Source organism: Coenobita brevimanus, chromosome 25 (assembly GCF_032717465.1).
Source record: "Coenobita brevimanus isolate Jiangsu-jjx chromosome 25, ASM3271746v2, whole genome shotgun sequence".
Lineage (NCBI taxonomy): Eukaryota > Metazoa > Arthropoda > Malacostraca > Decapoda > Coenobitidae > Coenobita > Coenobita brevimanus.
The window spans coordinates 44757082-44781457 of record NC_136978.1 but is presented as its reverse complement, the minus strand read 5'-3'; the positions used below and the strand labels follow the sequence as shown (position 1 = coordinate 44781457).

Genomic DNA, 24376 nt, shown 5'->3' with positions numbered 1-24376 from the left:
TATATATATATATATATTATTTGTGTGTGTGTATGTGTGTGTGTTACACTATGATAGTCTCTTTTCCTCCTTTCACACTTTCCTATATATATATATATATATATATATATATATATATATATATATATATATATATATATATATTTGTGTGTGTGTATGTGTGTGTGTTACACTATGATAGTCTCTTTCCCTCCTTTCACACTTTCCTATAAAATGTCCGCGCCCGTTTTTCTAGGCTGCGTGGTGTTCTTTCTGACTTTTTCCTGCCAGCATTACTGGTGGATTTAGAGGACAGGGGAGAGCCTCCTGCTTTGCTATCCTTATCTCATTCTAGTAGTTCAGTTACTCGTCTAGGAGCTGCCTAGCCTGGGCCAACCAGCCTACTGCAGTTATCCTCTCTTCTTGTGTTCTTATGTTTTTATGTGTATGTTTCTATTTATTTATATAGATAGCTGCTTTCCTGTCTAGCTCTCTTTTTCTCTGTCTGTTTACAGTACACTCTCCTAAAACTATCTAATCAAATCATTGTACATCATTCTTTCTATATATGTGTAGCTGCATGTCTGCCTGTATGTATGTATGTATGTATACCTGTTTATTCCCCAAACAAGCCCAAACTTTGTCATCAGCTAAGTTCATGCATGCATCTGTTTGTCTCTCTGTCTTCTCTATCTATTAATTTGTCTTTCTATATGTCTGTCTGTGTAAATATTTGTCTATAATCTTTCTGTCTTCCTATTTATCTGTTTATCTGTCTATTTGGATCTGTAGTTTATCTATCATTCTACCTGTAAGTCTCAGTGTCTTTCTGTCTGTCCATCTATATCTATCTGTCTTTATATATACCCATTTATCTGTATTTCTGTCTACTTATCTATCAGTATATCTATTTATCTGCCTTTATCTGTCTATCTACCTATCTGTCTATCTAGCTATCTCAACCACCTCAAAATCTAGGGTATAAAAATCACCATTACACAAATTCCATTTATTAACAACACAGCATCATCATCGTTATCCTCTAAGATAATTTTGTGATTTTTCCTTGAGCGACTTATCCCAAGGTGGGTTTTACTGTGCGTTGTGGCCATCCTAGGTCAGGTCAGAGAGAGAGAGGGGGGGGGAGAGCACTGAGTGGGTTGGGCTGGGTTTAAAATCGGGAGTGTCCCATTAAAAAAAAAAAAAAAAAAAAAATCAGTTTTAGGTCGAACTATGACATTATAACAGACATCTTGTTATGGTATTATTATTATTATGATGATGATGGTAGGTGGCGGCGACCATCATCCATTCACTTGATGTAGTGTTGCCTACCTCTTCCTTCACCTTTATCATTCATTTTCTGTGTTTGCCCTCCTCTCTTCCTTTTTCTCCCATCTTTCTTGTCATTTTTTATTACTCTTCTTTCCTTTTCTGTTGGCTTTACATTGAGTGACGAGTCTAATAGAAAACCATTTACAGCGCTGGGTGGTAACCATATAACCAACCTAAACGCATTTGCTATGTGTCAACAAGTGGGCTGGTGGAGGATTTGTACCCCTCCCCGTAAAATAACTCAAAGTCAAAAGGCCACCCCTGACGGTATTATGGTGCCGGGCTATAGATTACTACACATGCTACCACTACTAGTGCTACTACTACTACTACTACTACTACTACTACCACTACCAGTAAAACGCCTTTGTCAGCGAGGTACGAGCGAGGCCATTTAAATCCGAAAGCATTGAAATGTGGCCTTACACCCGAGGATGCCTAGAGTATATTGATGGCCATCTACCTACCAAGTTTACACCCGAGGATGCCTAGAGTATATTAATGGCCATCTACCTACCAAGTTTACACCCGAGGATGCCTAGAGTATATTGGTGGCCATCTACCTACCAAGTTTCGTACCTTTACCACAAACTGTCTGGCCTGTGGCCCTCTTTTGAAGATTTTCGACATGCTACACGTGGCGCGTGTCACGTGCCACGCACACCGCCTGGGTGTAATGAAACCTGTCAAAAACAAATCTTAATGAACTGGGCATCATATGGTGCAAACCACGCAGTGATCGGCCCTGTGGTGCTGAGATATAAGCTTCTCAAAAGCGTTACGGTCAGGCCGGGCCGGGTTGGGCCGCTCGTATGTGAGAAAATGCCACTACTTAACGAGAGACTCAGAAGGGCTTCGCCCTCGCTCGTAACTACTACTACTCTGGTATTATTATTATTTTTCATATCATTATTATCATTATTACTACTACTACTACTACTACTACTATGGCATTATTAACGTTTGCTGTAAGCCTTTGAGTATCAGTGTTATGGTGCTGCATAGTTCTGTTGTGCTTGTTTTATTCATTACATGTTCTTCTTTATTTTTATTATTACCCTCCTCACTCTCCCCTACAATCATTTTATTCTCACTCAAAACACCTCATTTTCTTCTCATTTCTTTTCGGTTTCTTTTAGTTTCCATGTTTTCCTCTTATGTTTTTCTTTCTTTTTTTTCTTCCTTTTCTCGTCACATCATTTTCAGGCCACAACCAACACACTACCACCACCTTGTTTTTTGGCACTTTGTTTTCCTGTTTCCTTTTGCTTTCTTTTCTCTTCCTCTTCTCCTCTGCCTTTCTTTTTTCCCTCCCTCATTTCTCTCTTTGTACCTCTTCTCTGGTTCCTTCCCTTCTTTACCCTCTTTTTCTCTCTTCCTCAGTTTTATTTCTCTCATTCTCCCTCTAGCTTTCTCCTTCTTGTTAAGTTCTCTTTTCGTCATTTCCGTCTCTCTCTCTCTCTCTCTCTCTCTCTCTCTCTCTCTCTCTCTCTCTCTCTCTCTCTCTCTCTCTCTCTCTCTCTCTCTCTCTCTCTCTCCTACGCTTTCCGCTCTGAGTTATGATATCCCAGAGTTCACCCATTTAGTCATGATATTGGCCAGGGCAAATCACACACATGTCAGCACACATATGTAAGCACTTGAATCCAATGACCCATTTTTAGTTCATTCTTGTTGTCCAGATGATTTTATTCAGCTGAGGAGAGACTTTTGGTCCTGGAGGGGTTGGATAAAGCCTTCATTAACCCCTTCACTGATAGAGCGTTGGCTGGAATAACCCCGTGTGGCAGCAACAGCTAGAAGCTAAAAAATTACTTCACTGGAGCCAATGCCTTCAGTCTGGGCATGTCACATGTAGTTAAGCCGCTACTTTTACGTCCGCTGAGCACTGGCAGCCTAGTTTCATTGCACGGAGAAAAACACATCTAGTAAAAAAAAAAAAGAATAAATAAACACCATTATGTATATACATACTGCATATAAAAAATAAAGCCAGGATCAACTTCCTCTTACATGAATTAAAATTTGCCCCTTCAGTATGGCCGCGGTCTTTGACGTGTGAACCCTCTATATAACGAACTAATTGGATTTACTGTGACGATATATCAGAAGAATTTAAGTCCGATTTTGACTGTCGTCTTGATTTAAGTATCACCCATAGTTCGTTAGATCCAATGTCGTACTGTACTGTTTTGTTGGGTTAAAATTTGTTAACGTTTAAATTCGTTAAACGGAGTTCGTTATACAGAGGGTTTACTTAGTCTTGCTGCCGAAATGTTAATCCATTTGAGGAGAGGCTTAGACCCAAATTCAGTAATCCAGTCCTTTGTATGTTTTTCACTTTCTTTTATTTTATTCTTCCAATCTACATACAAGTTTATTCAGCATACAGAGATCCTCGCAGTGAAGGGAATGAAGAAAGCATCCCAGTAACTATGAAAAAAAAAAAAAAAATCCCATGTTCATCTCTTCTAGGTGTAGGTGCCAGAGGTTAGGCTTCCATGGTCCACAACACTTAAAGGGCAGGATACTTGGCCAATCCCCTTGGTGGTATTACACGATATATAAAACCCCAAGTCACCCGTTTCAAATTCGAGTTGTCCACCACATATTTTTTCTCGGGGAATCGAACCATTTCCTACCAGTCCGGCTCCTGTAGTTGTGCATTACTGTGACATTTTGTTTCCCCGATAACCATTGTTAGTCCACTAGACCATCAAGGCTTCCATACTCAAGCTTAGACATCGCCTCTATGTGACTCAACTACTCTGTTATATGATTATCTTTTGGGTACTCATAATATCCACAAGCTGTTCTGCCGCCTCTCTTCCTGTTCACTGATAGTCGTTGTTCTCTGTGTAGGCCACCATGGCAGCCACACTTAATTTGCATCTTGGGGATTTCAACTTTCTGTCACTGGTGGCCACTTTTGGAGATGCAAATCGCAACCATCTCCTTGAGAAACTTGAAAATTAAGCACATAAAGGATTCTTTGATTTCATTTCATAATCAGAGCACTATTACTGCTTCTTAATGTTCTGACCTCAATGTTCTGACCTACCATCTTGTTGAACTTAAAGCTGATATGCCTGAAAAGGTATTCGTTACTTTATCTAAAAACATTTTTCACTTCTTAGAGGCTCCAGTTACCAACACATAAAGTTCTCACCCTCTATCTTGGAGAACTTAAGCATAAAAGGTATGTATAGGAAGCCTTCAGTGGTATTATATGTATAACCTCCATCTGACTTGTGTGAATCTGAACTAGTATTATTTTTTTGACAAGATGAACAGAGGAAAATCTTCAGCCACGTCAAACATTTACCATATAAAGTTCTGGCTCACCTTCGTGTACTGATAAACTAATAAACTCGAGTACTGATCAACTGATAGACTTGAAACTGATATGCTTGAAGAAGTCCTTGGTCTCATTACACGTTCGAAGCACCAAACCATTTTTTGAAGCCTTGAACCAGTGCCCTCCATCATATACAACTTGATGCAGAAGAGAATGTAAGAGTATTTAGTTACATTACACAATCCCAATCCCTTTAACAGCTTCTTCAATGTACACCACCTTTTCCAGAACTTATTACTTAAGACCTTCAGAAGTCTTTGTTACCATTACAAGATCTAAACACTTCCAGTCACTTTTTTTCCTTGTAGAAGTTCCTTGGTGGCATTTATCATCTGTACAATCTTTCACCATGTCTTTTATACTCAACATCTTTCTTAAAATACTCATAGTCTCTTGTAATAGTCTCTTCCAACATGCTATTGTAAAACTTGATAATTATATGCATTTAGAAGTCTTTGGTGGCATTATGTTATTGATAAAACTTAAGGCTGTAATCCAAGTGGCGTAGGAGTCGTCTAAGCACCCCTTTCCTTATGAATTTATTAAGCATATTACACCTTAGCATCGTATGTTGTGTTGTTTATATCGTTTCATTTATGACAGGTCCGTATTCTCGTCGGTTAAGGAAGATCTGTAGCACCTCCTCCATAGCGATTTTTTTTTGGACTCAGCAACTTAATATCGATTTGTATGTTATTTATGCTGGATATGGTGGAACTGGAATGATTTAAGTAGCACAGAAGAGAATAGTAAGGAGTAATAAGCAAAGTAAATCACTTAGGAAGACGTGTTTGAGAGCTTCCTTAACCGACACGTGTATGGGCCTTAGTCTGCACCAATATCATACAAGTAGATACCGAAGTGTTATGCAGAGAATAAGTTACTTAGAAAGAGATGTTACGAAATCTTCAGAGAAACTTGGAATACGACCTCAAGCCAATTCTTGTAGCCATGCATCACTACCACTGAAAGTTCTGTCCGACCATCTTGTAGGACTTAAAACTGAATCACATGTAGAAGTCTGTGATGGCTTACGTATTACTAACACCATCTTGTAGGAGTTTTTGAAGGTATTACTGAATTAAAACACATTTTATCACCGTCTCAGAGCTTTGATTCACTGCCACCTTAAATTGTGTCCCAAAATCTTGCAGAACTTAAAACAAAAGGACCTGTAGAAGTTTTTGGTAGCGTTACATAACCAACAAAATATTAGTCATGTTATAACTTCAAACCTCTCTCGTTATCCTCGTCAGATCACTGCCCCCTAAAGTTCTGCCCCACCATCTTGCAGAACTTAAAATTCAGTCACATATAGGAGTCTTTCGTGGCTTTTGAATCATTTATACCATTTTCTAGAAGCCTTTGAAGGCATTTCTCTCTCGAAACACCTTCATCACTATCTCAGAGCTTCCAATCACTACCACCGAAAGTTCTGTCCGACCATCTTGTAGAATTTAAAATTGAATGGCCTGTAGAAGTCCCTGAGGGTGTTGAGTGTGGCCTGTGAGACTGGTGGGTGGGATCGACCCTTCGATGACCCTAGGCAGTGTGGCCGGCCCGTCATCTCTCTCTTTACCAGACACGGAAACCCCTTGGTTACGTTGAAGAAAAAGTGCTTCTCTGTGATTACCTTGCGAAGCCCAAGGAATTCCTATTGAGAGATGGTGGAGAATTGGTTTTGAAATGGAAACATACATACCAGTTTATATTCATGAGGAATTTTAATACATAGATTGGTGGATAGTCAATTTATCAGATGTGCTTTTCTGCGACTACATTGCACAGCCCAGGGAATTCCTGTTGGAAGATGACAGAGTGTTAGTTTTGAATCTGAAACATAAATCTTTACATGAGGAATATGAATACATAAATTGGAGGGCGGATAGTATATTAGGGCTTTTCTGCAGTGACTGTATGCTTTAGAGAATACCTGTTGAGAAATGGTAGTGTGTTAGTTTGTGTCATTCATGGATAGATGGACAGATAAATGGATAGACCAATAGATTTACATGAATTTATTGAAGAAGTGTTTTCTATGACTAAGATGACCTTAGGCAGTGCAGTCGCCAACTCTTCTCTCTCTTTACCAGGTATCGAAACCCTTTGTTGACAATGAAGAAGTGTTTTTCCTGTGATTACCCTGCCTAGGCCAAGGAATTCCTGCTGAGGGAGAGAACAGTGTTTTAATCACTGTGGTGTTGGAATACCGTGTGTCAGAAGGACACCAATATGGCACAAGTGATGGCAACATCTGTCTCTTACCTTGGTGGATAAGCAGAAGGACAAAAATGTCAGATTTGTGTACAAATCCATACACATACAAATGCACACACGTGCACTCGCACACCTGGCTGTTTGCAGACAAGGGTGACAGTTGTTGCCGGGGTTGTTTCAACTGACATTTTGGATTTACTTCTCCTGACAGGAGGTTAATTTAGCGTGGATAAATTTATATATAGTGGCAGACAGACAGACGGACTGACATTCAGACACATAAAGTTAGTAATGATTATTTAAGTTACCCCCGCCAATAACGTACAAGCCGCCAGCACGTGTGTAATCAGGCTGCCATCGATCCCCATCAAACACTCACCATATCACTGCACACACGCAATACAGTGTTTATCAACGCATATTTGACGCTTACTGCTGGTTCATCATAACATCATCAGTAACTGTACCTCCATAACGGATCAAAATGTATCTCATATAACTTTATCAATTTGCCCGGGAAAAACCACCTGAATTTTTACACATATTTCCTGGGAAACCTCAGGTAGATAAATGGATTGATAAACATCCTTGTAGACCCCAGCTTGACAGACAGACAGACAGAAAACAAAAATGTCAATGCTGCTACACAAGAGAGAGAGAGAGAGAGAGAGAGAGAGAGAGAGACCCAAGCCAGGTTTTCGTCAGTGGGGCTGGAATGAACTTGTTGAGCTGGACGGCCTGGGATCACAACAAATCTTACTGGGGATCCAAGCCATGATTCTTTTGATTTTTTTTATTTTTGAGAGAGAGAGAGAGAGAGAGAGAGAGAGAGAGAGAGAGAGAGAGAGAGAGAGAGGGAGAGAAGAAAGGAAGGGAGGAGAAATGAGAAGAGGGAAGAAAGAGAGGAGACAAAGGATGGAAGGCAGGAAGGAAGGGAGGGAGGAGTGGGAGACAGCAGGCATAGTGAATCGATCCCATCCATCTTATCCCAACCCAGCCAACCTCATTCCAACCCACAACCTCAACCTTTACAACCCATCCCCACCCCAGTCCTAACCTTAACCCTCTACTGCCACCAGTAAAGTGCGCTTTGTGAGGCGTGACGAGCGAGCGAGCGCCATGTTATCACAATAACCCTCTGATATAAGATTATGGGAGGAATCTCCAATATTTAATTGCTAGAACTGATGCACAATAACACTGTCACGACGGATTATTTTTTTTATTTAGTACTTGAGGTGTTCACTGATCACAACCGAGCACTTCCTCAAAAAACGCGAGATTCCAAAGGGTTCCTACTCCTTTATGGGTGAGTTTTTAATTGGTTAAAAAATTATTGAATGAAAGTATCACCTGCAAAAAGAATCTTAACTCTGCTTCATACAGAAGTATTGTTATTGGCTTCTGCTTAGCGTGACTGTCAGGTTGGGTCATGCTTGGTCAGGCCGGGTCGGACTGGGCCTCTCATTTTCAAACTCATCGGAGAGCAAACATCGCTCACTCTCTCGTAATAATGCACTAGTTTAGTTTACAAATGCTGTCTCTGAACGATTTTATTCAGTTATCAGTGAAGGGGTTAATAAAGGCTGCATCCAACCCCTCCAGTACACAAAGCCTCTCCTACGCTGAATAATATCTTCTGGCGGCAACAGAACTAAAAAATACGTCATGGTAGTGAAGGGGTCAACACCTTCACCCCCAGGGTCTCTGTACCATCAGGCATTATTAAGACAACTTTGTTTACCTGAGGGAAAAACATTGACTTCTGAAGGGTTAACCAGACCAACACCACACCACCCAATACCAGTTCACCCGAACCAAACCAAACCCACCAAACTTAGCCAAACCAACTCCAAGTCACCCAAACTAAACCAAACTTAACCAAACCAACTCCAAGTCACCCAAACCAAACCAGACCCCAGCAGACTTAACCAAACCAACCCCAAGTCACCCAAACCAAATCAGGCCAGTTTAAACCAAATTACATCCAAACTAAACAAAATCAAAACAATACAGAACACTCAGAGAGTGCAACGCCCATCTCCCACTTGGTCTCATGGCTGTACACCTGATTTTACCATATGACACTGACCATTCGATTTACTCTCCAGATCGAGTTACTTCATTCTTGCTTGACCCATAATCCTTCCTCTATGTTTGGTTCAAATTATATCAGAGCTGTTTAGGCTGATCTTGCTCTGTGACTAATTGTTCTCAAAATCCAATCTCTTTATCCTTACCTTACCTTCCACAAAAAATGGTGTAAATCAAATTAAAACTGTTTGAATTGACTTCACTGTGTGACCTTTACCTTTGACCTATTATTCTGAAATATAATATGTTACCTTGGCTGATCATCAACACTTCCGCAGGTTTGATCCATATCGCATCAAAGCTATTTTAGCTATTTTAGTTCGCACACAGACACACGGACTGTAATTTGACCTTGTCCTGTGACCTTGACATTTGACTCATTGTTCCCAAAATCGAACTGCTTCCTTCTTGCCTTATCCTCAACACTTCCATCAAGTTTTGTCTAAACAAGATTTAAACTTTTAATTTACCAATCTTGGTCAGAATTTTACCTAACCCTGTGACCTTCAGCAATGACCTGTTGTTCTAAAATTCAGTAGATCATCCTGTTGACTGACCCTCAGCTCATCCACGAAATTTAGTTAAATTCGAGTAAAATCCCTTTGAATTGTTTTGTTCACACAAACGCACACGAACGTGCACTGAACCAAATATACCGTACCATCCACTTTTGGTTTGTGAGAGCGAATGTAATAAGATCGCTTAAATTTATACACATATACACAGACCCAAGCATCCAAACCTAGACTTATCAAAACCAACTTCTAGAGGGCCAGATCCAGCATTTTGGAAAAGAGGGGCAGCGATCATTAGTAGATTTACTATAGTCGCGGCGCGCGACTCTGATGTTGTTATTATCGTGCCCTGGCAACCTTCCATTCAAAAGTACGTCTGATTTCGTGTATAATATGAGACGCATTGATTCGTGTGTTATATGTTCGTGTATAATAATATTCGTGTATAATATATTCGTGCATAATAATATGATTCGTGTATACTATGATAAGAAATCGGACGCACTTTTGAATGATAGGTTGCCAGGGTACGATAATGACAACCTCAGAGTTGTGCGCCGCGACTATAGTAATTCCATTTAAACAATCAAATTAGAATGCACTTCTTTTGCATTAGACACAGGAGTACAATAATGATGACAAGTGCAAGTGCTATAAGATGCAGGAAGATATTTAATGCATATATGAGTATTTTGGCATAAGTATTGTTCTTTCACTATGTGCAATAACTTGACTGCCAAAAATAGGGGTGGTTACTCCCCCTGGCCAAGCCCCCTCTAAGGCCCTGCTTGCTCCATGTTACCCAGACGCATTAGGTCACGCCAAAATTACCCAAAGTAACTCAGAGTAAACCAGCCCAAATCACACTTAACCAAATATACCCATACTCACTCAAAAATACCGCAAGTCACTGAAATTAAGCCAAAAACTCACTTGCACTTTGCAGAGCTCAGCGGCTGGGTCCAGTATAAGATTCCCTCCACTGACGACGTGTATGGCGGACCTGGGGAAGTAGTCCAGCCATCGCTGTAGGTGTCTGGCGTACAAACCCCCGCTGATTGGCCCCCACTCCGAGTTGACCAGGCCCGGGGACGCCCTCACGAACGCCAGCTCAACGAACGCACGACGCCACTTGTGTTTACTGCAGCAAGATGAGGAAATATTAAGCTTTACTATAGAAGAGAGAACGATGTTACTGTAGAGGGTGACAGTTTGTGGCCGTGTGTGATGTTGTGGTATTTTGTGCCTGATGGAGGGGCAGAAGGAGATAGCCGGGGTACTGTATGTATCTGTAGTAATTTTACCAGCCTACTATTACTAGGCTATTAAAGAAAAGGATGAATTGTGTTGGGGGTAAGATGTCGTGGGTGTATTGGCCCCCACTCCCAGTTGAACGGCCCCGAACACGACTCACCAATACCAGCTCATCCAACGCATGACTCCACCTGAGCTTACTGCAGCCACCTGCCACATTTACCACAGCAGATTATTATGATTATTGAAGTGGAAAAAAAGGATGTGCAAAAGTGAGATATCTAGGGGTGTGGTAAGGTGCTGTGGTGTGGTATTGTGGTATTTTGCAGTGTACTAATTATTCTGATTACTGTAGTGGAAGGTAAGGCTGTGCGAAATCAGATATCTAGGGGTGTGGTAGGTGTTGTGGTGTGTTTTTGTGGTATATTGAGGTGTGCTGTTGGTGCTTCTGGTGTAACTGCCATGAAAATGATATATCTCAGGGGCTGGAATATTGCTCTGGTATATCTGTGTCTGGTATATTTTTTGCTTGATACAGCTCAGTCTGGTGTGACTCAAAAATGTGGCTATAATGTGGGTCTGTTTTGTGGGACGGTGGCTCCACGTCCCTCTCATAATACTGCTAACCTTATGGCAGAGAGAGAGAGAGAGAGAGAGAGAGAGAATGTGGGGGGAAAAATAGAAAGATGAAGAAACAGAAATGTAGGGAGAAAGAAGAAAGGAAGGGAGGAGGAAAGGAGAGAGAGAGAGAGAGAGAGAGAGAGAGAGAGAGAGAGAGAGAGAGAGAGAGAGCTTAGGTGTGAGCAAAGACGTGATGGCGTCAGGCTGTGTGAAAGAAGGCTTTCCTTCATCTTCCTCCCTCCTTTCTTCCTTTCTCTCCATCTCTGCCTCTTCCTCCTCTCTCTCCCTTTCTGTCTTCTGCATTTTTCCTCCATCTCTCCCTCTTCCTCCGTCCCTTCCTCCATCCTCTCTTACGTCCATCTTACCTCTCCTTCCGTCTCCCATCCCCTCCTACTTTCCCGTCTTGCTTTCGTTTCATCCTCCCTAAATTCCCTCCCTCCTCCACCCTCTTTCTCTCCTTTCCTCTCATTCATATTTCTTTCGTGTGTGTGTGTGTGTGTGTGTGTGTACACATGTTTTTCGTGTTTGTGAGGGTTATGTCTAATAGGGAGAGAGATTGAAAAAAAGAATAGATAAGTACAGTGAGAGAGAGACAGAGAGAAAGAGAGAGGGAGAGAGTATATATATATATATATATATATATATATGTATGTGTGTGTGTGTGTGTGATATATGAGGTAGTGTAAGTGTACGTGTTTATGCGTATGTTTGTACAATATGTGTGTATGTGATTTATATGGTTTTACACACACACACACACACACACACACACACACACACACACACACACACACACACGCACACATTCTCTCATTCTGTCTGTCTGTCAGTCTCTCTGTTTGTCTGTCTGTCTGTTTGTCTCTCTCTCTCTCTCTCTCTCTCTCTCTCTCTCTCTCTCTCTCTCTCTCTCTCTCTCTCTCTCTCCCTCACACACACACACACACACACACACACACACACACACACACACACACACACACACACACACACACACACACACACACACACACACACACACACACAAGCACACATTCTCTCATTCTCTCTCTCTCTCTCTCTCTCCCTCACACACACACACACACACACACACACACACACACACACACACACACACACACACACACACACACACATACATAACTTTGCATTCTGTGGGTAGGCTATGTATCAGATTGATAATAATTTTTCACTTTGGCGGTGGGACTAATTGGCTGGGCTAGATAGATAGATAGATAGATAGACTGACTGGTTAAATGGACAGATAGATAGATATACAGATAGATAAGTAGATGCATCCAGTCATCCTTCCATACATACATACGTACATGCATACACAGACGGAGCTTGATACACAGAGAGCTACATACGTACATACACACACATACATACGTACGTACATGCATAGACAGACGGAGGTTGATACACAGAGAGCTACATACGTACATACATACATACACACACGTACATACGTACGTACATGTATAGACAGACGGAGGTTGATAGATAGCTACATACGTACATACATACATACACTCACGTACATACGTACGTACATGCATACATACATACATACATACACACATACATACGTACATGCATAGACAGACTAAGGTTGATAGACAGATAGCTACATACATACCTACATTCATACATACGTACACACACATACATACGTACTGTAGACAGACGGGTAACAGAGAGAGACAGACAGAGACAGACAGACATAGAGAGAGAGAGAGAGAGAGAGGAATGGTGTGTAAATATATACTTGGTATGTGCGTTTCAGTTTGTGTGTGCGTATATGTGTCTTTGTGTGTGTGGTAGGTAGTGGTTTGATGTACGTATATACTGTATGTGCACTATCTGCCTGACTGTGTATGTAGTATGTATGAGTGTGTGTGTAATATGAATGTTTATGTGTGCGTGTATGTTGTGTATGTTTGAATGTATGTGTATGTGCTGGAGTGTACTGACGTGTGTTTTAACGTATGTATGTATGTATATGTGGAGGTATGTATGTATGTTTATATGTACGTATGAGTATATGTATGTTTCTATGTATGTATGTTTATATGTACGTATGAGTATATGTATGTTTCTATGTATGTATGTTTATATGTAAGTATTTGTATACATATGTGCGTATGTATGAATATTCCTCACACACGCACGTGACTCATTCATCATCAACCTTTTCATCACACACTGTCTTCATGTCTGTCTCTCTTTGTGCCTCCTTCTACTACTCACCTTAATCTCTCTCTCTCTCTCTCTCTCTCTCTCTCTCTCTCTCTCTCTATATATATATATATATATATATATATATATATATATATATATATATATATATATATATGTATGTATGTATGTATGTTTGAATGACAGAGTTAGGGCAATAAGAGAGGAATTAGTAGGTTAAGAACAGGGAGGTTTTAGGAAGGCAAGTGGTTGTGTGATCAGATATTCATTCTTTGGTCTTTAGTGGAAAAGTTTCTAGAGAAGGGAAAGAAGTTGTATGCGGCCTTCATGGATCTGGAGAATGCATATGACAGGGTGGATAGACAAGGATTGTGGAAAATGTTAAGAATATACGACGTAAATGGGAAGCTGCTAAATGCCGTGAATAGTATGTATGAGGGTGCTAAGGTTGCAGTGCATATGGATTGTGAATTGATCCAATTCTTTATTTAAATGTTGGACTAAGACAGAGATGTGTCATGTCTCCATGGTTGTTCAATCTGTATATGGATGGGGTTTTAAAAGAGATACAAGGTAGGGCAGTGGATGTTGTGGTGGCTTTAATGAGAGAGGACAACGTTTGGAATCTCCGTGTACTGTTGTTTGCAGATAATACTGTATTGTTAAGTGAAGATGAAGGTGAATTGCAAGGCTTGGTGAATAAGTCTGGAAAAGTGTGTAAGAAATGGAATCTAAAGGTGAATGTAGGAAAGAGAAAAGTTATGGTCATCGAGAGTAATGAAGTCAATGAACGTACAGTGAGGTTGGATGACGAGGAAATAGAAAATGTGAGTGCATTTACGTACTTCTGCAGTGTGATGAATACGGATGGAATTTTGAAGGATGAAGTGTTTCAGAGGGTACAACAAGGAGCTGGTTCTCTGAAATCAGTGATGAGAAACAGGAAAGTGAGCATGGAAGTAAAAAAGACGCTGCAAGAAAGTAATGTGATACCAACTATAACGTAAGGAAGTGAAGCTTGGACTTTGTTGGAAGGGCATAAGTAAAGAATGAAAGCAGAGGAAATGAGTTACGTGAGAGGAGCATGTCGAGTTACATGGTGAGACAGATTGACAAATGACGAAGTGAAGGAGAGTTGCGGTGTGGATGTGGATGTGACAGAAAGCGTTAAGAGAAATACACTGAGGTGGTTTGGCCATGTGGAGAGGATGGAGAGCGAGAGACTAACGAGGAGAGTGTATATGAGTGAGGTGGAGAGGGGGCGAGGAAGGGGCAGGCGAAGGATGAGATGGAGGGATGGAGTGGAGAGGTATATGAGAAAGGGATGTTTGAGCTGAGAGCAGGGCAGTGAAATGGCAGGGGACAGGGAGAAATTGAGGCGATTTGTTTGTGGCCACCCCTTACGGGGTTAAGGTTTCTGGCAATTGATAGATAGATACACACACACACACACACACACACACACACACATATATTTTTTTTTGTATATATATATATATATATATATATATATATATATATATATATATCTATATATATATATATATATATCTATATATCAGCCATTGGAGCAAAATGTCCGGAATATTGGACAGAACTGGGATTTTTCAAGTCTTTATAAAGTAGGGAACCCCCGGGTAGGGACCTATGAGCTTCGCGACTATGAGCCGATAGGCGGAGGGCGGTACGCTTAGTACCCACCCAGTGCCATGCCTCGCCCAGCACCCCTGGGATCCAATGGGATATATATATATATATATATATATATATATATATATATATATATATATATATATATACACACACACACACACACATCTGCCTAGTTATCAATATATCAGTCTACTTATCTATCTCAATCTTCTCTTCTCAAATCATTTCTCTTTTCCTCTTCTCTCCTCTCGTATCCTCTCCTCTTCTCTCATCTCCTTTTCTATGTTTTCTCCTCTCTTCTCTATTCCTCTCCTCTAGTTTCCTCTCCTCCCCTTTCCATTTCTTTCCTTTTCAATCCCGTCTCTTCCCTTCCCTTCCCCTCGCCTTCATTCTTTTCTCTTCTCTTCTGTTCAATACTCTTTTTTGATCTTGTATCCTTCCATTCACTTTCTCTTCACTCTTTCCTTTTTTTTCTTCTTCTGTCGGTCTTCTTCTTCTCCTCGTCTCCCATTTCTCCTCACCTTCTCTCTTCCTTCACTTTTTTCTCTTTCCTTCCTTCTCCTTTTCCCTCTTTCCTTCCTTCTCGTTATTTCCTTCCCTCCTTCCTTCCCTCCTTTCTTGCTTCCTTCCTAGCTTCGCAGGTTCTTTTGTCATGAGTGTTCGCATCTCTCCGCTTGTTTTCTCTACCTACCTCACCCTCTTGCTCCCCCCCTCTCTCTATCTCTCAATGTATCTATCTGTTTATCTATCTCTATCTATCTCTCTCTCCGTCTCCAGTCTTTCCTCATCTCTTTCCCCTCGTTTCCCTCACTTTTATTTTTCCTGTGTCACTCACACATTTATCCCCTTTCTCCTCTTCCTCCCCTCGTCTTTCCTCTTCTGTGCCTCTTCCAGCCTTCTTCCTCTTGTTTTTCATTTTCCTCTCTCTCTCTCTCTCTCTCTCTCTCTCTCTCTCTCTCTCTACCTACCTACCTACCTACCTATCTATCTATCTATCCATCTCAATCTCTCACTTTCTGTTTCTCTGTCGCTGTCTGTCTGTCTGTCTGTCTGTCTGTCTCTCTCTCTCTCTCTCTCTCTCTCTCTCTCTCTCTCTCTCTCTCTCTCTACCTCACCCTGCCTCTCCCTACCTCACCCTACCACCCTCTGTTTCACCTGCCTGATGTTAGACCACCAGCAGATGTCAACACCAGAGAAGTATGTGTCTTGTCACATCAATAATTCGTCCTCATGTATTTTTCTGCCTACCCCTGCCTTCCCGTGCACCTCCTTGCCTTACCCTGCCTCTACCTACTTTCTCCTTGCCTCTTTTAGCCCCTTCCCATCCCTCATCCCTTCTCTGCCTGAGGACCAACACAAATTTACAAGCAGCAAGGGGCTGTCGCTCTCAGAATTCGGGCCATCTTCTTTTCTCTGCCTTTTTTGCGTATATTGCCTCCACCATACCTCTCCTAGCTTTCCTTGGCCTCTCTCTGGTCAATACTTCCGTCGGGTAAAGAGGCTTCCCAGAACATTTTCCTTAGCAATTTGTCTTTCAAACTATCCACTAATTTCCTCACTTTTGTATCTCGTATCTTGTTAATATCGAAGGAGAATGCATGAACAACACATAAGAATTTATTAACGTGACAGAATTAGAAATAAACCGATAAGGAAGAGGTGTTAGTAAGCTTGATAACCACACGGAAATACCGCCCCTTGTCTCCCTGTTTAGCCTGGCATCGTGGTTTCGTACACCATCAGAAATTTAGAAGTTGTAAAGTTTGGTTCCATCCAAACCTCGGCACCTTAAATGTCCCTCTTTAGTCCTGCCTTCCTCTGCCTCACTCATGACTCCCCACGCTTCACCCTGTCTCTCCTGTCCTCTTCCTGCCTATCTGGTTTGTCTGGTCACCCGAATTTAGCACCACAAGCAGAAATCGAAAAAGAGGGAATTATCTGCCGCATCCCAAAATCGTTCCTCTGAATTTCTCTGCCTACCGCTGCCTCACCCTGTCTGCCCCTGCCTCACCCTGCCTGCCCGTGGTTCACCTAAGACTCTGCGTGTAGTCAGACAGCGCCCTGGTGACGGGGTCCCTCACCACCAGCAGGAGTTTGGCACCAGGCAGGTCTTGTTTCACCCTGGCTGGCACCCCTGCACTGGTGAAGTACGCCGGCGTCTTCTCCACCGTCAGTTGCCACGCCAGGCTCAGCGGCAGCTTACTCCTGTGGGGGAGGGAGGGAGGGAGGGAGGGTTAGTGAGGGAGGGAGGGAGGTGGGGTAAGTGAATGAGAGAGGGAAGGAGGGTGGGTAAATGAGGAAGAGGGAGTTAGGAGGGGGAGTTAGTGAGGGAAGGAAGGAGGGAGGGTTAGTGATAGAGGGGGAAATATTGATGGAGGGAGGGAAGGAGGGAGGGTAAATGAGGGAGAGTGAGATAATGAGGGAAGGAGGGGGAGTTAGTGAGGGAGAGAAGGAAGGAGGGGGAGTTCGTGAGGGAGGGAAGGAAGGAGGGGAAGTTGGTGAGAGAGGGAGGGAAGGAGGAGGGGTTAGTGTGTGTGTGTGTGTGAGAGAGAGAGAGAGAGAGAGAGAGAGAGACCTGGGCATATCTGGAGAACTGTTTGAGAAAGTTTGGGACATGAAAGAACGATCTTGCCTGAAGATATGAATGTCGGAGTGGGGGAAATCTCTCTCTCTCTCTCTCTCTCTCTCTCTCTCTCTCTCCTAATTCTAACTATACCAATTCCCTCTCTAGCCAAATATTAACATTTTCTTAGTCACAGCCTAACCCAATTTCATTCTCTAATTTTTCTGGGGTGAATTGAAACTGTCTGGTGGTGGACAGATTTATTATATTATTTTACTGGTAATGTTAGGCACCATCATCATTATTATTATTATCTACCGTTTTTTCTTCTTTTTCTTAATATATTAATAATAATAATAATAATAATAATAATAATAATAATAATAACAATAATAATAATAATAACAATAATGATAATAATGATAATAATAATAATAATAATAATAATAATAATAATAATAATAATAATAAAAACAACCATAATAATAATCTATGTATCTACAGTATGTAATGCCAGACGCCTTAATCCCGTAAGGGGTAGCCACAAACAAATTGCTTCCATGTCGTCCTGTCCCCTGCCATTTCACTGCCCTGCTTCCAGCTCACACATCCTCCTCTCATATACCTCTCCACTCCATCCCTCCATCTCATCCTTCGCCTCCCCCTCCCTCTTCCCCCTCCACCTCACTCACATACTCTCTCCTTGATAGTCTCTCGCTCTCCATCCTCTCCAAATGGCCAAACCACCTTAGTGTATTTCTCCTAACGCTTTCTATCACATCCACACCACAATGCTCCTTCACTTCCTCATTTGTCAGTCTATCTCTTCATGTGACTCCACATGCTCCCCTCAGATAACTGATTTCCACTGCTCTCATGCTTGGTTTGTGTCCCTCCAACAAGGTCCAAGCTTCACTTCCATACGCTAGAGTTGGTATCACAGTACTACCATGCAGCGGCTTTATTACTCCCATGCTCACTCCCCTGCTTCTTATCACTGCTTTCAAAGAACCAGCAACCTTTCTTCCTTGTTGTACCCTTTCAAGCACTTTACCCTCCAAACTTCCATTTCTTCTCATCACACTATCCAAGCACTTAAACGCACTCACATTTTCAAATTCCTCATCATCCAACCTAACAGTACATTCACTAATTTCCTTTCTTTCGACGACCATAACTTTACTTTTTCCTACATTCACCTTTGGATTCCGTTTCTTACACATTCTTCCAAACTCATTCACCAAGCCTTGCAGTCGCCCTTCGTCTTCACTTAACAATACAGTATCATCTGCAAACAACAGTACAGGGAGTTTCCAAATACTGCCCTTTCTCATTAGGGCCGCTCCAACATCCACTGCCGTACCTTGTATCTCATTTATAACCCCCATCCATGTACAGACTGAACAACCATGGAGACATAACACTTCCCTGTTTCAATCGAACATTCAGAGGGAAAAATTATCTCAGTTCACCATCCACACTCACTGCAGCCTCCTCATACATACCCTCCACGGCATTCAGCAACATCCAATTTACTCATCAGCTTCTTATTAATTGTTTTCCACATTCCTTGTCTATCCTCCCTGTCATATGCTTTCTCCAAATCTATGAAGGCAGCACACAACTTCTTTCCCATCTCTAGACACTTTTCCACTGAGGACCTAAGAATGAATATCTGATCTAAACAACTTCTTCCCTTCCTAAAACCTCCCTGATCTTCTCTGACTAATTCCTCTGTTATTTCCCTAACTCTTTCAGTAAGTATTCTACCATATACTTTTCCTATTACACTAAGAAGACAAACGCCCTATGATTACAAAACATTTCTTTTTTCCCTTTTCCTTTGTACAGGGGAATAATTATACCTAACATCCTATCCTCCAGGACTCTTATCTTCCTCCCAGGCCAATCTGCACATCTTCCTAATCCATTCTACTACTAGCTCTCCCCGCTGTTTCAGCATTTCACCACACAGTCCATAAATTCCTGGGGCATTCCCCATTTTGACTTTTTTCATTACTTCCACTGCCTCCATCCTACTAATCTCTTCCTTCTCACCTCCCTTCTTCTCCCAGCCATTCCTCATTCACGTACACTCACATTACTTTCATTCTCTATGTTTAACAGTTCCTTAAAGAGTTGTTTCCATCTGCTCACATTATTCCTTTCTCCACTAGCAATCTACCATTTTTACCTTTCACTCTCCAACTAATTTCTTTGTCACCCTGTCATACCCTCTTTACCTCTTTCCAGAACATCTTGTTACATTCCCTCCACTTTACACTGAAATTCCTTCCAAATTCCTCATCCAGTCTCTTCTTACTCTCTCTTACTAATCTTTTCACCTCTCTCAGTACCCATATTATCCACAATAGCGATATCCTTTCAGCCATAAATAATACATAATAAGCGAAACCCCTGGCCTTGATAAAACATCACCGAGAAGTCTCAAAGAAGCACAAAATGAGTTATTGCTACCAATCTCTGTCTTATTTAGTAAATACTTAAATACTGGCAAAGTCCATGGCGACTGGAAACTATCAATTGTAACACCAATTTTCAAAAAAGGAAATAAGTCACAAAAAAGGAAATAAGTCACTCTCAGGAAATTACAGACCAGTCAGCCTAACGTCTGTAGCGTGCAGTTTAATAGAGGCAATCACAAGACATGAAACAGTTAATTATCTAGAAGAAAATAATATAATCAAAGACTTTCAGCATGGACTCAGACATCGACGCTCATGCTTAACTAACTTACTGGACTTCTTCCATGATGTTTACATATCATATGACGAATCTAGAGCAGTAGGTAATAGTCTACCTTAACTTTAAGAAAGCATTTAACACTGTCCTTCACAAGTGTCTCGTAAGGAAGATAGAATGAAATGCGCAGAAATGGTTACAAGATTGGCGTTCTGACCGAAAACAGCGAGTTGTGATAGTCGGGAAGGAATTCAAATGGTGTAATGTAATTAGTGGCGTTCCCCAGGGCTCAGTACTTGGACCGATACTTTTTATTATCTACATAAACGGTATAGATGAGGATTTAAATTGTAAAATATCCAAATTTTCAGATGATACTAAATTTACCAAGAACGTAACGTCAACGTTACAGTTACAGCAGTTACAAAATGGCCTTAATACTTTGGCAAGCTGGGCAGAAAATGGCAAATGAAATTCAACTTAAAAAAATGGAAAATACTTCATGCTGAAAATAACAGCAACCACGCGAATTACAAAATGAACAATATCCAGTTATCAAGTACAGACAATGAAAAGGATGTAGGTGTGATTATACCAAATGACCTAAAACCGAGCAAGCAATGCAACGATGTGGTTAAATTTGGAAACAAGTTAGTGGGTTTTATTGGAAGAACTTTCGAGTTTAAATCGGAAAAAATCATACTTGCTTTGTACAGCTCGCTAGTGCGCCTCCCCCCCCCCCCTGAAGTATTGTGTACAAATGATTTATGTACTACAGGAAGGACATAGAAAAATTGGAGAAAATATAGCAAAGAATTACAAAAATGATACCCCGACTGAGAAACAAACCATTTGAGGAACCCTTTGAAGAACTTTATTGAAATAGACCGGTCGAGTCAAACCATGAGTTGTGGCTGCAGAATTATGGGAAAGTGTTTCCAATCCCATAATACAAAATACTTCGTCAACAAAGTCTAATATATCTGGAACAAATTACCCTCAGATACTGCGATCAGTATCTCAGTTAAGACATATAAAAACAAAATAAACAAGTACTTGCACGAGAATCATCGCTGACTCTGTTTCTATCCAACAACCTACCTTAATCAGCTACACATAAGTTCATTCCCCTCCCGCCTACAAGACGCACCGTAAACTTAACGTACCTGTACATAGCGTCACATCATGTCATTATATACTGTATTTATCAATTTATCAAATGCAGATAAAGTAATATAAGCACATACTAGAATCTGCACAGATAGCCCTGAGTTTGCGGTCACTACTCCTACTTTAGGCCTGTGATGGGCTGCGGATCACTGAGGGTCCAAGTTAGGTAAGTGACCACCATCGGGATTTTTTTTAATGTACCAGGGGCAACAACTTCAGGAGGTAACTTGTGTACTTTCCCCAAATAGGAAAGTTCCTTGTCTCAGTGGAGGGTACGGAGCTGGGGCCTGATTGACTGCTGCCTACCATAAAAGGTCCAGGTAAGGCTGCCGCACCACCCCTGAACATCCACACTGTGCATTTTCCACACTGTCTACAGATGTCCCGTTAACTCAGCGTACCCGTACATAATGTCATGCCTTATTTCTTTATTTGATTATTCATTTTACTTTATTACTTTTTCGTTCAGGTTATTCAAATGGGTGCCTTATAGATAAAGTATTATAGAATGTACCTTTTCCTTTTCAGTCTTTCCTATGAAATATCCATGTCAGTTTTTCCGTGCTGCATGGAGGTCCTTCTTACTTTTTCCTGCTAGTTTTAATTGGAGGATTTGGAGGCAGGGGGAGCCTTCTTGCTTTACTCTCCTTATCCCTCAGCATGTAGAATTATATCTCGTAGTCATAGTCTACTCTGTAACAAGCAGCCTTGAAAGGAGCATAAAGTCTGTTGCTGCTTGCTTTCCTTTGTGTTCCTCCTACTTGGTCTTATTTTGATTTTACTCTTATTCTTATTCGCTTTCTCCTCCTCTTCCTCATCCTCATATTCTTTTTTCTTCTTCTTCTTCTTTTTCCTTGTGTTCTTCTTCTTCTTCTTCTTCTTCTTCATCCTTCTCTTATTATTATTATTATTATTATTATTATTATTATTCCTCTTTTTCTTCTTCTTCTTCTTTGTTTCTTTTTCTATTTCTGTTTACATAGTCGTTTTCATCCTCTTAGTTTTCGTTTTATATTCTTTCAGTTTTCCGATCTTCTTCTTCCTCTTCGTCATTATATATATAAATATCTATCTATTTATCTATCTATCTATCTGTCTATCTATTTATCATTCCCTCCGTTTCCCCTCTCTCTGTTTTTCAATTTCTCTCACATTCGTCTCCCCGACTCCCTCACTGACCCCCATAAAGTTTTTCCTGTGTTGAATTGCACAGGTCTTCGTTAGTTACCCCTCCACCTCTTTCTCTTTCTGCTTGTATAGATAGATAGATAGATAGATAGATAGATGTTTAGTTACAGTAGCTGTCTTTCTATCTGCGTTTCTATCTGTCTACCTATCTGTCTATCTATCCATCTATCTATCTGTCTATTATTAATTCATTTATTAATCTATTTACATATGTGTGTATATCAATCAGCCAGTTAACATATCTGATTATTTGTGTGTCTGTCCGTCTTTCTATCTATCGACCAATCTATCATCTGCCTGGCTTCTGTTATACTCTTTTTTTCATTCTCCTTCTACTCTTTTTTTTTTCTCCTACTCCTTCACTTGTTTTTTTTCTGTTCTCTTATTCCTCTGCCCCGACTCACCTGCCGTAAATAAATAGGTAAATACATAAAGTGCCTCTCGCCTCTTACCTCTGCCCCTCTCACCTGTAATAAATAAATAAATAAATAAATAAATAGTGTGTGCCTCCCCCTCCCCTCACCTGTACCAGTCCAATCCTCTGGCGTAGAATCTGTCGAAGTAGTGAACCTCTGGACCCGACGCCCTGGGAAAGAAAACGTATATAGAACATCTGTACACACACACACACACACACACACACACACACACACGACGCCCTGGGAAAGAAAACGTATATAAAACATCTGTACACACACACACACACACACACACACACACACACACACACACACACACACACACACACACGACGCCCTGGGAAAGAAAACGTATACAAAACATCTGTACACACACACACACACACACACACACACCACACACACACACACACGACGCCCTGGGAAAGAAAACGTATATAAAACATCTGTACACACACACACACACACACACACACACACACACACACACACACACACACACACTTTAATTTATACAGCAAATTATATTCCCTGCTGCATCAGTTTAAATCCACATCCAAATCCCATATCCACTTAAATCTCTCTCTCTCTCTCTCTCTCTCTCTCTCTCTCTCTCTCTCTCTCTCTCTCTCTCTCTCTCTCTCTCTCTCTCTCTCTCTCTCTCTCTCTCTCTCTCTCTCTCTCTCTCGTGCACACAGGCTATCTCATGCATATGATCTCATGCTCAAATTAAGCCTTTCAGTACCATGACGTGTGTGTGTGTGTGTGTGTGTGTGTGTGTGTGTGTGTGTGTGTGTGTGTGTGTGTGTGTGTGTGTGTGTGTGTGTGTGTGTGTAATATTCGTGGTAGTGGAGTGTGGTACAGGCTTTTATAACTGCAGGAGTTGAGCAGCATCTTATTTACCCCGTTTCCTACCAGAAGTCTTTGCTAACACTAATATACAGTATTTTTTTTTAAGAGTCAATGTTCTGACGAGGCTGAGCTGAGGAATGTTTATGTATACATTTGGTTCATCTATCAATCATCTGTTTTCTCCTTCTCTTTCTTGTTCTTCTTCTTGTGCTTCTTCTTGTTCTTCTTTCTTGTTTTCTCCTTCTTCTTCTTCTTC

The 24376-nt window shown here is 41.1% G+C and overlaps 1 protein-coding gene across 1 annotated transcript in view; it reads right to left on the bottom strand.

Moving 5' to 3' along the window:
• Positions 1-6059: 6059 nt before the first annotated feature.
• LOC145393838 (heparan sulfate glucosamine 3-O-sulfotransferase 6-like) overlaps positions 6060-24376 on the bottom strand; it is a 49667-nt gene continuing 31350 nt past the window's right edge. The window contains exons 4-7 of the mRNA XM_080267881.1: positions 23373-23435; positions 17257-17430; positions 10432-10639; positions 6060-6326 (exon numbers count right to left, since the gene is read on the bottom strand). Of these exons, the coding sequence (XP_080124007.1) occupies positions 6093-6326; positions 10432-10639; positions 17257-17430; positions 23373-23435 (679 nt within the window). The 3' untranslated portion in view covers positions 6060-6092. The remainder of the gene's footprint in view (positions 6327-10431; positions 10640-17256; positions 17431-23372; positions 23436-24376) is intronic.